We start from the raw sequence: 14,299 nt of genomic DNA, 5'->3' as shown, positions 1-14,299 counted from the left end.
AAGTGGGTGTGCTTTTTATGGACACCCGGCCTAAGAAGGGCACAAAACTGGATAACCTGCCAAGTGGCACATTGGCAGGAGAAGCCATGATGCTACAATGCTCCATCTGGTACCCAGGCTCTCTCCACACCAAACTCGAGCCAAGGTACTGCTGGGCGAGGTGCCTTGCATCAGTCCAATGTCAAACAGCTATTCATCCAGGAATATCACTCTCAGGGTCCCTTGGCATACTAATCCGGGAAAATGTCCTAAGTCTAATGGGGCCATTCCGGTGTTCAGCCATTTGAAATCAAAGGATATTATCTCAATTGAGTTCCTTACTCCAAGGGGTGCACACATTTGTGATGTGACATTGGGGATGTTTGCTTCACCGGATTGCATGCAAAAGCGCTTGTCAAAAGAGGAGGTTTTCAACTCCTGGGGCATCAAACTCAGTGTCTTCAAAGAAAAGGGATACCCCGTGGTACTTTCAAAATAGCAGATTGACTGTGCGTAAGTAGGGGAAACACTCCATCTTGAAAAGTGCATTTGACTGCACTCATTCAGTTCCCAGAGTTCAGCAGACGGAGGCAGGTGAGCCCTCAATGGCTGAGTGGAGTTGGCTGCCTTTAATCTTAGGGGGTCATAAGGATGGAGGGAGAACCGCCACCGCCGGGCCGGCGGTGGCAGTCCTTCCGCCATCACACAGGAAATTCCCACTGCCGACTTAGGATGGCGGTGGGAATCCCAATGTGTCCGCGGCGGATGGAAAATCGGTCTGCCACGATGCTGCAAGGCGGTCCTTTTCCGCCCGCCTTGCAGAACCAGGACACAGGGCAGCATTGCAGCGGTGCCTAGGGATTACAGAACCCCTTTCCACCTGTCTTTTCGGGGTGGTCATCCCACCGCAAAAAGACAGGTGGAGGCTGGATTCGGGGGCCCATTGCGGGCCCCCTCGGTGGGGGGGGGGGCACTGGGGCGGTACCCATGGTACCCCCCTGCATTTTCATGCACCAAGTGGTGCCTGCCACGTAGTGCAGGGAAATGCAGTGCAAGCACTTTTAACATTGCATACGGTGCTACAGCCACCAGCATCGTCCGCAATGTTAAAAGACCTGGATGCGCCCACCAGTATGGCGGGCGCATCCTAATATGTGTGGTGGGACCGCCACACGTCTGGCGGGCGGTCCCAGCACCGCAACGATGGCGGGCGAACTCATGTCCGCCCGCCATCGTAATGAGCCCCTTAGTTTGTAGCCACCCCAACTGAATCAAGGAAAGTGCCCAGTAATGCATTCATGTGCCCTTGCTCCTTTCTTTATGTTCTTGGAATACCTGTGGCTTTGCTCAGAAACAGCAGTTTAGAGATCTCCTGGATTTTTGGGGGAGTTTGAAATCATCACTTTTCAAGAAACCCGGTCAATTGCTTAACACCCCATAACTGGTTTACTTGAGTTCTGCAAACTTGCCTTCAAAGAGCAAAAGAACGCAGGCCCAAGGTCAATGGTGAACCACCTTATTTCAGTCTTATGCGGACTAGGCAGGGATGATCCTTCAATGGACTGCATTATAACTGGGTACTTCAATGCTAAATTATTCCAAGAGTAGCACGATGAGGCCATAGAGCTGGCTCTTGGCTGCTCATGGAACATTCCAGAACAAACTAGTTCCCAGGGGTGATCTACGAAATCCGCTGGGGGAACTGGTTATCAAGCAGCTTAATACCCTGGGCTTTAAAGCTCTAGATGGAAGGTTCTCACAGGATGTCCCACCCAACTGGATAAGATCAGGTGAAAAAATAAAATCATATGTTTATTATACCATATGTAATGTGGAAATACTCAACCTTGTGGAAAGGTATTGCATAGTGCCCCTCTCCGTGAGTGACCATCACCCCCTTGTTACAAGATTGAACACCAATATGGTAGAGCACGCTCTGGCCAGCGCCACCAGCAAAGGAACTTTCACTGACAATCTCAGGCTGCTTAAATGGAGGGAGGACTCTCACTGAAAAATCATTGCAGAATGTGTTAAAATTACAAGTGGGGTTGTTACTGAAAGCACATCTCCAATTGCAGAGGGGATCAATCTTGCAGCCCAGCTGCTTGCAAAAGTTTCATGTACAAGGATAGCTTACGCGCAGCTACCGACCCACTCGAAACTGCTCCCTCCCACCACTGTCATTGTAAGTGTGAAGAAGGCCCTGAACATCCCCCTGAGAGCAGCCTGAAAAATCCAAGCCATAAAGACCTATTGTCTGAGTCTAAGTTGGTACAAAAATGCCTTAAGCAACCAGTATTGTACAACAGTAAAAATAGAAACTTGAACAACTTCTGGTCCATGATCAATCGGCAGGTGAATGGACCAAGAAGAGCTGTCAGTACCAATATCTCTGAATCTGACTGGTCATATTTTCTGACAAGGCCCTTTGCGTCCAGTAATTCTGCAGAAAGCTCAGACTGCTATGTTATTCAGCGAGGAAGTCAGCTCTGCCAGTACTCGAGGTGTGGAGGGTTCAACTTCTCCTACTGAAGATCTGTCTTTTTGATGCACCAGCTAAACCTGGTCCTGGCAAAGGCCAAAACTGATGGGGCCCTGGGGCCACATGGGCGTCCACAGGCCCTTTCAGAGCAGGACACATCTTTTTGGGCCAGCAAACTCGCAACACTATTAGAATACTGTCTAAGGAGCTCATCAATTCCTGACTCATGTCGTGGTGCCATCATTCAGCCTATCTATAAAGTAGGCTCCAAAACCGACCGAAGTAATTACAGTATTAGAGGGGACGGTAACATTACGTACCATGCTGTACCTCTGCTTTGTTAAGTTTAGGACAGCTTTTGACAGCATCCCTCGGGGGACCCTGTGGAAAAAGCTAAAGAACTGGGGCATCCCGCAGAGCCTCCTTGAGGCAATCATACAACTACACACTGACACATTGATCTGTGTTAATTTGGGTGATGGAACTTGCATGTCTAGGAAAATTGGCACCTCGCGGGGGGTCAAGCAGGGGTGTGTGTTGGCCCAATTAATCTTAAACGTATACATCTCCGATCTTTCCCGCGCTCTCAACAACACAAATAGCCACACCTCCAAGATTGGGGGTGAACATATCAGCAACTTGCTGTATGAAGGTGACCTTGTTCTGCTCAGCTACACAAGAGTCGGAATGCAGGGGTTGCTAAATATTTTGCACTCTTAGTCCAACGCTAACCACTTGGATAATAATCTAAGGAAAACCAATATTCTCCTTATGGGCAGAAAAATCAATAAGGTGGGCAGTTGGTATCCCAATGGCAATAAGATCTCGAAATAGTAGACATACAAATATCTTGGCATTACAATCGACTCCACGAGCTCCTTTGTTCGTCATATGGAGGCTTTAGAAGCAAAGGCTCAGGCCCTCCTGTCTTCCATCTCAAATCTACCAAGTTCATTGTGGGGGATGACCCTTGATCTACTTCTGAGGGAAATGGGGGCTAAAACCATCCCTACGTGGTTTATGGCCGTGAGATCTTGTTGGGGAGGAATGGCAAGCTTCTAAATAATTTGGTCACCAAGATTTACATGGCCACTCTTCAATTGATGAGGTCCTCATCAGCCTCACAGATCCAATTGGAACGTGGCCGTCTTGACCAATGGGTGGCAAGGGCAGCAGAGTTTCTAAGTCTTTGCCACAAACTCTGGCTTGCTAGAGGAGGACGTTTGGAACCCCTACTGCTGAATGAAATTCAATCAGATGGTGCTAGACAATCCCACTCCTTGTACCTTGAGAATTGTTGCAGTCTTTTGAACGCCAGAGAGCTCTGGGCTTCACACGTGAGCCAAAACACCTTTAAGCAAAGCATCAAAATGTGAGTACGTCTTCTCTCATGCCCGGCTGAAGTGGATATTCTGACAAAACGTAGGTACTCTTGGGCCGTCACCAACTCTTACCAGCTGAGGCATCAACAACCCTACTTGGCCTGCACATACTCAAAATAATAAAAATTGAAGTTCATGGTTCTTAAGCTTGGGGACTGGCTGTTTCTTGAAGTACCTAGCCAAATGGTGCAGGCCTTCAGAAGCTTCAACCTGCCGGCAGGCCCTTATTATTAACGCTCTTAATCCTAACAACACCACTTTGAACATTTTGCTGGTCAAGACTGTGGCGCTAGCGGTTAAGAAACTAAGCAGGGTTGTCACAGTCCGTAGTGTGGCACCAGCCATATGTTCTAGCACCTTACATGACGGTCCGTCAGTTTCACAGCATACTGAGGAAACCTTGTCCAGTTAAATGTTTTAAGTTTCATGTTTAAGTGCTGTCTCTTCCTCCTGTACCAATGTTATTCATTTAATTTATTTTTACAGCGGATCTTGTTGATGAGATTTCCGTTTTAATGCATCGCGGGATTAGCCATGTGTTGCGCACTTTGCGGTATTATTAATCTATCAGAGGTACACTGAGCCAAAACTATGGGTTGGTTTTAAAAGGGAACAGTTGGCTCCCACACCTAACTCCTGTTGACAAAAATCTGCTGCTATTTCATACATTGCACTTTTCGCTTTGTTTTTATCATCTATTTGAGTAGTTTACCTGCACTTGCGTTACTGATAAAGTTAAAAAGTATTGAAGTTCTTTTATATGAAATTTTAATGTCGTCTATTTTGCTATAGACTGTAATGGTTTTAAGTAAAACAAACAAATAAATCAATAATAATAGGGAAAGCAATACTGTTACTTGTATTTACTTCAACTAACAACTATACTTCCAGCTCTTCTTACTCCTACTTACTCTGTCTTAAAACGCACATATTCCTACTTTCTCCTAATCTTAGTCCTAATTTTTACTCCTTCTTACAACTATTCTTACTCCTATTGTTCTTACTCACCTACTTACTCCTAATTACTCATACTTCCACTCTTACTCCTTTTTACTGCTGCTCTTAGTTTTACTTAAATCGGTTCCCCCATCCACGTGTGTTCATCACCCCTTCATCTCCTCTGCATTCATCTATCATTCCACAATCATGCGTCAATTTTCCCTGTCACACAAACACTCCCATCCATCTCTCCATACACCCAACCATCATATGCATCAATAGCCATGCAGTTATCCATTCATCCTTGTATAAAACCACACAGGTGAGGATCCATCCGTGCATGCAAACAGCACCCACCGATCTGCCTGCCCTTCTATGTGTGTTGCCTGGCTGAAGGCATGGCAGTGCGTGCACAAGCGTAAATGAGGATTGTACCTATGCAGGCAGGTGCCATATCCAGGGCCGGACTGGGAACACAAACCAGCCGTCACAATTCTGCCGGCCCAGTGGGGAGTGGGGGGTACTTGCGAGATGCAGCACTGCTTCCCCTTTAGCACTGCTGCAGCTTTTGTTACAGGGGACCGATATTGCAGCACTGTTGCAAAACTGGCCCCCACCATTCCAGCCCACTGGGAAAACGCCTGGTGCCCGCTACGGCAGTCCGGCTGTATGTCTGGTTTCCTTTAATGCATGGTTATTACACCAAAGAACACATGCGCTCAAAGCAAGCAAGACCTGATGGCTTTGGCAATGCTTGTTGTGACCTGGAGGCGATCAGGCAGTTGAGATCATCCTAAATAATAATTCTGTCCATTGGCCAGCAGGAAGAATCTATTTCAGGATTTCCCTTGGACTCCAGAATCGAGACAATGCGCCAAGAAACCTTACAGATTCAAAGCCGCTAGCCTCCTCGCCGCCCAGTGAGGGACTAGTACTGATGCATTCCTTTTCGGTTTAAAGAAATATTCAGACCCTACAGCTGGTTTCGGAAACCTTCATTGCTCTGCACTACAACACAACCAGGCCCGGTTCTAGAAGGTGGGCCAGGTGGGAAAGGCCCTCCTAAAATAGCCTCGTGGCCCACCCAAGGCCCATTCACAAGCAGAAAACATGTGTTTGTTCATTTTCTTGATAAAACAATCATGCGTGCCTACAGCCTCGCTATTAAAGCATAATTGAGTAACTTTCATGTTTCAGGCCAAACGCCTTGGGCTATTTCAGGTGCCTGGGGGCAGGGGTGAGGTCACTGGGAATTGTTGCTTTTACTGTGAATGTGTAAACGAAAGGGACACCCCTACCATAGCGATACCGCAAGCTCTGGTCACACAGTAATTGAGAGATGAAAACAGATTTATGTCAGAAACAGTGTGAAGGATTTTGGCATAGTGAACATGTCCACAATAAACAGGGCATACATCTTAGTAGTCTTTTGTTTTATTTTCTTTCTGCTGTGATGCTATTCTTTACTTATGGCTGAGATCAAAGGAATTATGCGGCTGGGGGAAATTAGGTGGCAGTGTTGACTAAATTATGTGCAATAAAAGGCAAATTACACAGTGTAATGGGGTACATTTTGCAAATTATTTCTTCATTATTTTTACATTTGTACACGTTAACACTGTCTTGGCAAAGGTTACGCCTCGTTAGTACCAGTTTAACACAAAAAAGGCAGTAACAGTCAACTGAAAGGTGACCAGTCAGCTTTTGAAAAGGGTCTCCACTGGGAAGTAATAAATGTCACTGCGTTTTCAATAACTTCTTTGATCCATTTGAGGTAGAAACATTCTTATCTCTTAAAATCTGCAAATTATACAGCAAATGATAGAATATATGACAAATGTGGAAAATCCATAATTATGCTAAATATGCTGTAGCCTCTGAATCACATATTTCCTGTGGCCCTGCTTATGGTACTATATTAAGCAAAAAAAACTCTGGCAATAGCAAAGTTGTGACTCTTCTTAAGTGAAAAGACTGGTCAAGTTTCACTAATACAACACATATACAGAATGATAAGGAGCAGTACAAGTGCCTATCACACAAAGAAAAGCACTGGCAACATGTGCTGCTGCAGTTCTGCCTACTCTCACTCATTCTCCCGAGGTACTCACAGAAGGCCGAGCTCTCTGATGTAAATAGAAGGAACTTAAAAAACATATAGCCCACTTTGCGGCACCCGTGACTTTGTATTTAGTCTCTCCCAACAAATTCTCACTATTTTTTATATGAATATCCAGAAATGGATTATAGCCAGTGTAGTGTCCTGCGGGACACGTTCTAGTGCTCCGCAGGAAGCCGTTCTTCCAGCCACTCCCTCGAGGGCTGGAGACACTTATACCCCACACCCATCCATCACGGGTGGCACGAGTAACGTGACCCCCCGAATAAAAAGGCCCGGGTGCACGTGCTCGTGGCTAGTTATTGCACCAGACCATCCAGTGTATGTGTCCGTTATTCCCCACCATGTGGGCCTGAGGCCCAACACAGCCAGGGCCACAAGAATTATGGGATTCTGGTGCGGCAGCTTTTTACGTGTAATTCTGAATTTGCCACATATGCAACATAATCTATCATCTGCAGCATAATTTGAAGATTTAAATAAAAAAGCCATCACAAAAGAATCCAATGTTACTAAAAATGCAGTGATGTGTTGCAGCACAGTGGATGGCTTTTCACAAAGGTTTACGTGTCACTAATGAGGTGAACCATTTTCCACACTAACAGGTGTAAACAAGCATTGGCAACGCCAATACGTCTCGCCCCGGGAGCGCTTTTGACTTGGCAATCAGGTGGTGGGTGGCTAACGGGCGAGGAGGGGTGAATAACAGGGTGATTTCAAAAAGAACTATAAATAGGTCACACTGGCCGCTTCTTAGTGCTTTTTAGGTTCAGATTGCAGAGATGGGGGAGGTGGGAGTGGGAAGGAGGAAGAAAGAGAGTAGCAAAGCGGGAAACAAGACAGTAGGAAAGAGGGAAAAGCAAGAGAGAACAGAAAAGTGGATTAAGGAGAGAAAGAACAAGAAATCGAAGACATTAGGGAGAAATGGATAGAGATTGGAAGTGCAATAAAGAAAGTGAAATTATTGGGTAAATTAAGCTTTAAAATGTGGCATAGTAACAAATCAAATAAAAAAAACATTCTGACAGCAGAGTCATGCAAAGAACAAGATCCATGGGGCAGTGGAAGGGGGAGAATAAACAGGGATGAGATATATGGTTGAAGGAGAAGGGGAAAAGGGGAGGGTAAGGCTAAGTTAAATACGTTTTTTTTAAAAGAACTAGAGAAAAGGCAGCAAAGTAAAGCAAAGCAACAATGATGCCAATGAATGGTAAGCTATTGGCGGGTTCCAAGCTCATTATTAGACACAAGTCTGCTGCTTAACTCCAGAGGCTGCTGCTCTTCACTTATAAGAGACAGAAGGGTAAGGTGGAGAGAAGGTGGAGAGAAGCAAAGGTGAAGCAGAGAGATGAGAAGGTAATAGAGGCATTAGGATGAGGCGGAGGCTAGAGGGAGTATGCTGAGAACAAAAGGAGTATGGTGATGGGAAGAAAAGGATGGCAAGTCGTAAAGGCAGGAAACAGTAAGCAAGAGTGAGTGGAGGGTGAGCAACAGAGAAAAGGGCGAGGAAGAAAGAAAGGGCAGAGGTGGAGAGGGAAGAGTGAGGTAGAGAGAGATGGGCGAGGTGGAGAGAGAAGAGTGAGGTGGAGAGAGATGGGTGAGGTGGAGAGAGATGGGTGAGGTGGAGAGAGAAGAGTGAGGTGGAGAGAGAAGAGTGAGGAGGAGAGAGATGGGTGAGGTGGAGAGAGATGGGTGAGGTGGAGAAAAAAAGTGAGGTGGAGAGAGATGTGTGAGGTGGAGAGAGAAGAGAGAGGTGGAGAGAGAAGAGTGAGTTGGAGAGAGATGGGTGAGGTGAAGAGAGATGGGTGAGGTGGAGAGGGAAAAGTGAGGTGGAGAGATATGGGTGAGGTGGAGAGAGAAGAGTGAGGTGGAGAGAGAAGAGTGAGGTGGAGAGAGAAGAGTGAGGTGGAGAGAGAAGAGTGAGGTGGAGAGGGAAGAGTGAGATGGAGAGAGAGGGGTGAGGTGCAGAGAGATGGGTGAGGTGGAGAGAGATGGGTGTGGTGGAGAGACAAGATTGAGGTGAAGAGAGAAGAGTGAGGTGGAGAAAGATGGGTGAGGTGGAGAGAGAAGGGTAAGGTGGAAATGGAAGGGTGAAATGTAGTGGGAGTACGTTGCTGCACAGTGAGAGCTTTGCATGATCAGGAGAGAGAGAAAGTATGATGAGGTGAAAAGAGAGATGGGTGAGGTGAGAGAAATATGAAAGTGAAGTGCAGAAAAAGTGAAGGGACATACAAAAACAAGTACCTATGGTTGAAGAGAGATTAGGATGATGTAATGAGAGAAGAGAGTGAAGTGGGAGGAAGTAGAGGGTGAAGTGGGCAGGACAGCAGGGTGAAGCAGAGAGAAAGGAGGGTGAAGTTGGAAGAGAGAAGATTGACATGGAGACAAAGGATGGTGAAGTCAGAAGAGAGGAGGTTGACATTGAGAGAAAGGAGGGTGAAGTCGAAAGAGAGGAGTTTGACACGGAAAGAAAGGAGGGTGAGGTGCAGAGAGCAGAAGAGATCAAACCTATATTTAAACCTTTAGAAATGCACAGGTTAAAATAGTAGTCAGAACCAGGGCCGGACTGGCCGGAGCGGGCACCGGGCATTTCACCAGTGGGCTGCCCGGGTGGGGGCTGTTTTTTTTTAACCGGGGGCTAGTTTTGCAGCATAGCTGCAATATTGCCCGCCCTCGGGCAACGAAAGCGGCACAATGTTTTCCACTAGCCCTCCCCCATCCCCCCTCCCACCCTGGGCTCTTTGCCAGGGCTGGTTTCGGTTCCCAGCCAGTCCAGCTCTGGTCAGAACCAGGCAATAGGTATGGTATTCAGTTCACCCAACATGCACAAACCCCGCTATCAGACACGTGGGAGTCTCTGGACAGCCCTACGTATCTTCATGGTCCACCCATTCTTCTTCATGGCCCATCCAGATCCCAAATCCTGGAGCCGGGCCTGAACACAACACTGACTAAATTAACATCTTGCTGCACTGAAACTTTTCAGATGTCCTTACCAACACTAAACGCCATTTCACTACTGATGAAGAGGGTGTGCGTGATGTGCACAGATTAGCTTTGAACGCACTGCAGACATCTCGGCAGGAGACACTGGATAAGCCTTTAATGCGCCCGTGGCCAGGGAAACCAGTTGGCAAGCCTCAGGGGTGACAGACGTCTGGGAGTCTCACTTCCTTATCAGAAGGGCATGTAAGTGATTTGTAAAAGGGCTAAGCAGGTTCAGGTAAACTGATACAAGCCTCCAGACAGGCTGCCCTAAAGTGACATCAGGACTGGAAAATTCATTTGCAGGGGTATGGTGGAAATGTATAGCTTAAGGTTGAAGGAATTGGTTTGTGTGAATCCCAGGCGTGTGCCAAAAATACTCAAAATATGTGGAAAAGTGTGGCTCAATGATTAGAGCGGCAGATCCTGATGCAGAGGTCTAGCCCGGGACCAGGGTTCAATTCCCCGCCTCGGCGGGTCTTGGGCTCAAAAATTCCACGGACCTGATCATTCTCGCCTCGGTGCCATTCCAATCATGGAGTCCCACTCTGCAACTCTGGGCAATAGCTTGCTTAATCTCCACAACGGCCCCCACAACGCTAAGGATGCCTGGCCTCCACCTTGGGGGTGCCCAGGAGTGGACGCCTCACAGGGAAAGCCAGGATGGGTTCCACAGCGGTATTCGTACAAGCGCCTTGAGACCCTTGCGGGTGAGTAGTGCGCTATACAAGTATCAATTTACATTTACAAAATAGGTCATCGCATTAAGAGTGCACACGTTGTGTGCTGTGAAGTTCCTAATGACCAAACAAAAACAAGCAATTCAAGGTACTCTTTCACCGGAAATATTGTTAACAGTGGTGTCAGAAAAGCAGGCATTCAAGTAGGAATACTAATCAACTGGAATGTACAAATTGATCAAAAAGCAGAGGCACACAGAATTGTATTTATTAAAAAGTAACGTACCTTCTCAATGAGGCTGAGATGCTCTTCTGTGTGGCTGAAATTGGCCCCAATTTCAAATATAGTCAGGCTGCCTTCCTGGCACAGCTCCATCCAGTTCTGATACTCATTTCGGTCAGGGAGTCGGTCCCAGAATATTTTGAAGACTTCCCACATTGTTTCCTGGCACACTGGGAAAACACAAAAGGGAATTAAATTAAAAGAAGGCTTATTACGTTTTTAAAAAAGCGCAGTAAATCACTAAACTGGCGATAGTATATGACACGTCTCATGTACCTGGTGTCACTCATAGCTGGAGTAAATTGATATCTGGCTCTCTGATGACAATTATGGGTTCCATACCCTCTGGAGGTCACCCACCATATTTACACAAGAGGAATTGGAGTCGAATGAAAGAGAAATGTAAAGACTCCAAGACTCAGTTGAGGGGTTGAACCATATCTAGTCTCTCTTTTTGATTAACTCTACAGAGCGGGAAACCTGCCGACCCCTCCAAAAGGTAGTTGTTGGTCTCAACTATTACTAATACGCTATTTATTAAGACCAATATAACAAGACCTCTCGGTTGTTGTACTTATGCAGCTAGATATCAATAATACAAAATTAAACTTTTATGCATTACTTAATTTACAAATTAAAACTATCTTAGTTAATTTCTTCTGGATTGATGTTAGGACTGCTTGACTGGAACACGTGTACTATATAAATACTTTCTCTTGTCCTATAATTCCTCCATCTCTTTTTTTCTTCCTCCCCAACCACCTTGTCGCTAACCACCCCATTCACCAACCCGGGGAAAGAATCATGATAGACACTTATATGTAGCCTCCCCTTCTGATTACTCGTGATAGGTAGTGTTGATGGCAGGCTATGAGATAAAATATAATACTGCATCAAAGATGTGAATTTGATTCGCATTTGGCTTAATATGCCTACCCAATAGTGTTAACACAATGCGCATGTACTTTTGTAACCTTGCATGTGTGCGTTCTCTGCTGGTGGACCATGCTTCCTGATTATTGTACGTCTCTTTCGACCAGATGGGGCTTTTCTTGCACAGAAAATATGAGATCTTGGCGGGCCACATTTAACGAGCCATCCAGCGAATGATGTAAAAATAAATCTTAATACCACAGCAGACATCATCTCAAAACCACAGCAGACATCATCTCAAAACCACAGCAGACGTCATCAATCTACATTCTTGCTCATTATTGGTGATTGTTAGCGAGGTGGGTAAAGAGAATTGTGTTTATTCTCAACGCTGGAAGGCCCCTTCAAGACCACCTTGTTCAATGTGACTGATTCTAATGCTCAAACTACTACGTGGAACTTTTAGAACCTTAAAAACACCAGAATAAGTCAGTAGATTCCTACCAGAGACACACTTGCTCATTGCACTATTACTTTGTATCTCATTGTCAGATCAAGTAGGTCTGATTTGCTTTTTCTCCACTTTGTTTCAAGAAAAAGGACTTGTTGCCCTAAGCCACATGATCTCAACTTTTGCTCTCTGGTAAAAAAAATCACAACATATTCTATGATGGTCTGGCTGGATCTGTTAAGCATTCAAGCTATAACATCTGTAAGTGATTCCATTTATTTAGGTTCTCTATTCAGAATTGCATTTTTTCCTGGGAACCCAGAAACCAAGACTACTTACAGTCTTTGTGTCATTCAGTTTAAGGAATGTCCCTGATATATGATTGGATCATTTAATTAATCAATTTCTTCGCCAGCATTCAAGGTACCAGGTAGATCAAGTACATTGGGGTGAAAATGTATTCTGGTGGATTCTATGCTCCAGTGAATCCTCATACTAGTATACAATAATTGTCAGAGAAGCCTATCACTAGCCTTGGCCTTGGGCTTCGACCCCGTGATGTTTTCAATAATCTTGGAAGGAAAAAAAGCACCTCACCTAACTGAGTTCACAGTATATTTAATTTTGGTCACAAACCATTACTTCACCATTCACCTCCTAAAAATATAGATAAGTTGTTTTTCACCATTGCCACCACAGCGTCTCCCACAAATTGGTATTATCACTGCTTACCCAATGCCATACCAAGAATCCTAGGACAGTCAAAACAGTGGTGATTTACAAAGAAGTTCTCTAGTGGAGCTAGTTCTGAAAAATTGTATTGAGAAATTTAATATGCGAGCGAAAGAGGAGAAGGCGCTGAAAGATCATACAGCCATCTCCATCAGAGTCAGCACTAGTGCACTGTCCCTTACTCTGGTGCCAGTATTTCCTTATTTATACGCCAAATGTCTAGTTGTCTTACTTCATGCGATGTCCTGCTAAAATCACAAGTTGACTCTCATTTTCCCAAGGGCTAAATAATGGTGGACTGGTATCTTTCGATCTTCTCGCTGTCCCGATTTTGAAAACGCTTTCTACCAAACTCACAAGGTGTTGCTTTATTTTGGTACAAATTAAGAGATATTGAGTGATGCCCGACTTTCCTCTCCAGGATGATCCCGATCTTTTGCCAAATTTGTGCACCTGGAGAACATACCACAAATATGTGAAGGTGATCAGCATCATAGGAATTACACACCAGATATTGGTAAATGTGTTGTTTCAATATCTTGGACAATTTCATCTTTGTATAACATTAGTTACTCTAAGCTCTAATATTGGTTTCATTTTGATACGGTACTTAGCCTATTCAGCATTAGTCATTTGAATTCTGCTGTTAGATCTTCAACACAATAATGTATTCTATTCGGACATCTAGAATTGCAGATTTTTAGAGGGTATACTATTATTACAGAGAACATAATCGCCTTCTAAATTCAGATGCAGATTCTAGTCTATTTAGGGGAAATATGAAAAGTTGTTTTTAGTGGTAAGAGATCACAAGATGCACATATAAAAGGTCAGACCGTAATTAAAATTCAGTTGTTCAATCAACTTAAAAATTATTCTTCAGGCTAAATCTTCTGAGCTTTATGAATGCAAGGGCTATCATTACAATATTTCGTTTGGAAAATGTGAATAAAGAAGCACATTTCTTCAGAAGGAACCGTAACTAAGATTTCAGATTGATGGTTATCCTACAGTTTGCGCCATCAGTGTCTAAATCTTTAGGCGCTTGCTTGAGCTTAAGGTTTATTCTCCAATTTCAGAATGGAAGAGCGATAAACAATCATTCTCAATCCAGTTGCCCAAGTTTCAAAATCACAATATATTGCAATCAAAGACTTATAAGGTTTGCCATGACACAATTCCTCAACTTCATTTACAATTGTCATCAGGATTCCTGGCAACTGCATAGATGGATGGTGAAATTGTTCTGAGGTTCAAAAAGGACGCGTGTGGAGACTGATAACTAAGATTTCTCAGCTTGAGGCTGATACAGTCACATGTGAGTGGGATGAGTGTGGAGCTTGAGAGGGTACTGTGGGATAGGGCGAGCAACCACAGTGTTGTGAATGAGGCAG

At 44.9% G+C, this 14,299-nt stretch overlaps 1 protein-coding gene across 1 annotated transcript in view; it reads right to left on the bottom strand.

The window, feature by feature from the left end:
* IMPG2 (interphotoreceptor matrix proteoglycan 2) overlaps positions 1–14,299 on the bottom strand; it is a 771,041-nt gene that overhangs the window by 518,872 nt on the left and 237,870 nt on the right. Inside the window, exon 4 of the mRNA XM_085622398.1 lies at positions 10,853–11,019. Coding sequence (XP_085478524.1) covers positions 10,853–11,019 — 167 coding nt within the window. The remainder of the gene's footprint in view (positions 1–10,852; positions 11,020–14,299) is intronic.

This window comes from Triturus cristatus, chromosome 8 (assembly GCF_964204655.1).
Source record: "Triturus cristatus chromosome 8, aTriCri1.1, whole genome shotgun sequence".
NCBI lineage: Eukaryota > Metazoa > Chordata > Amphibia > Caudata > Salamandridae > Triturus > Triturus cristatus.
The sequence above is the reverse complement of the archived record's forward strand: the minus strand, read 5'-3'. Positions and strand labels throughout refer to the sequence as shown.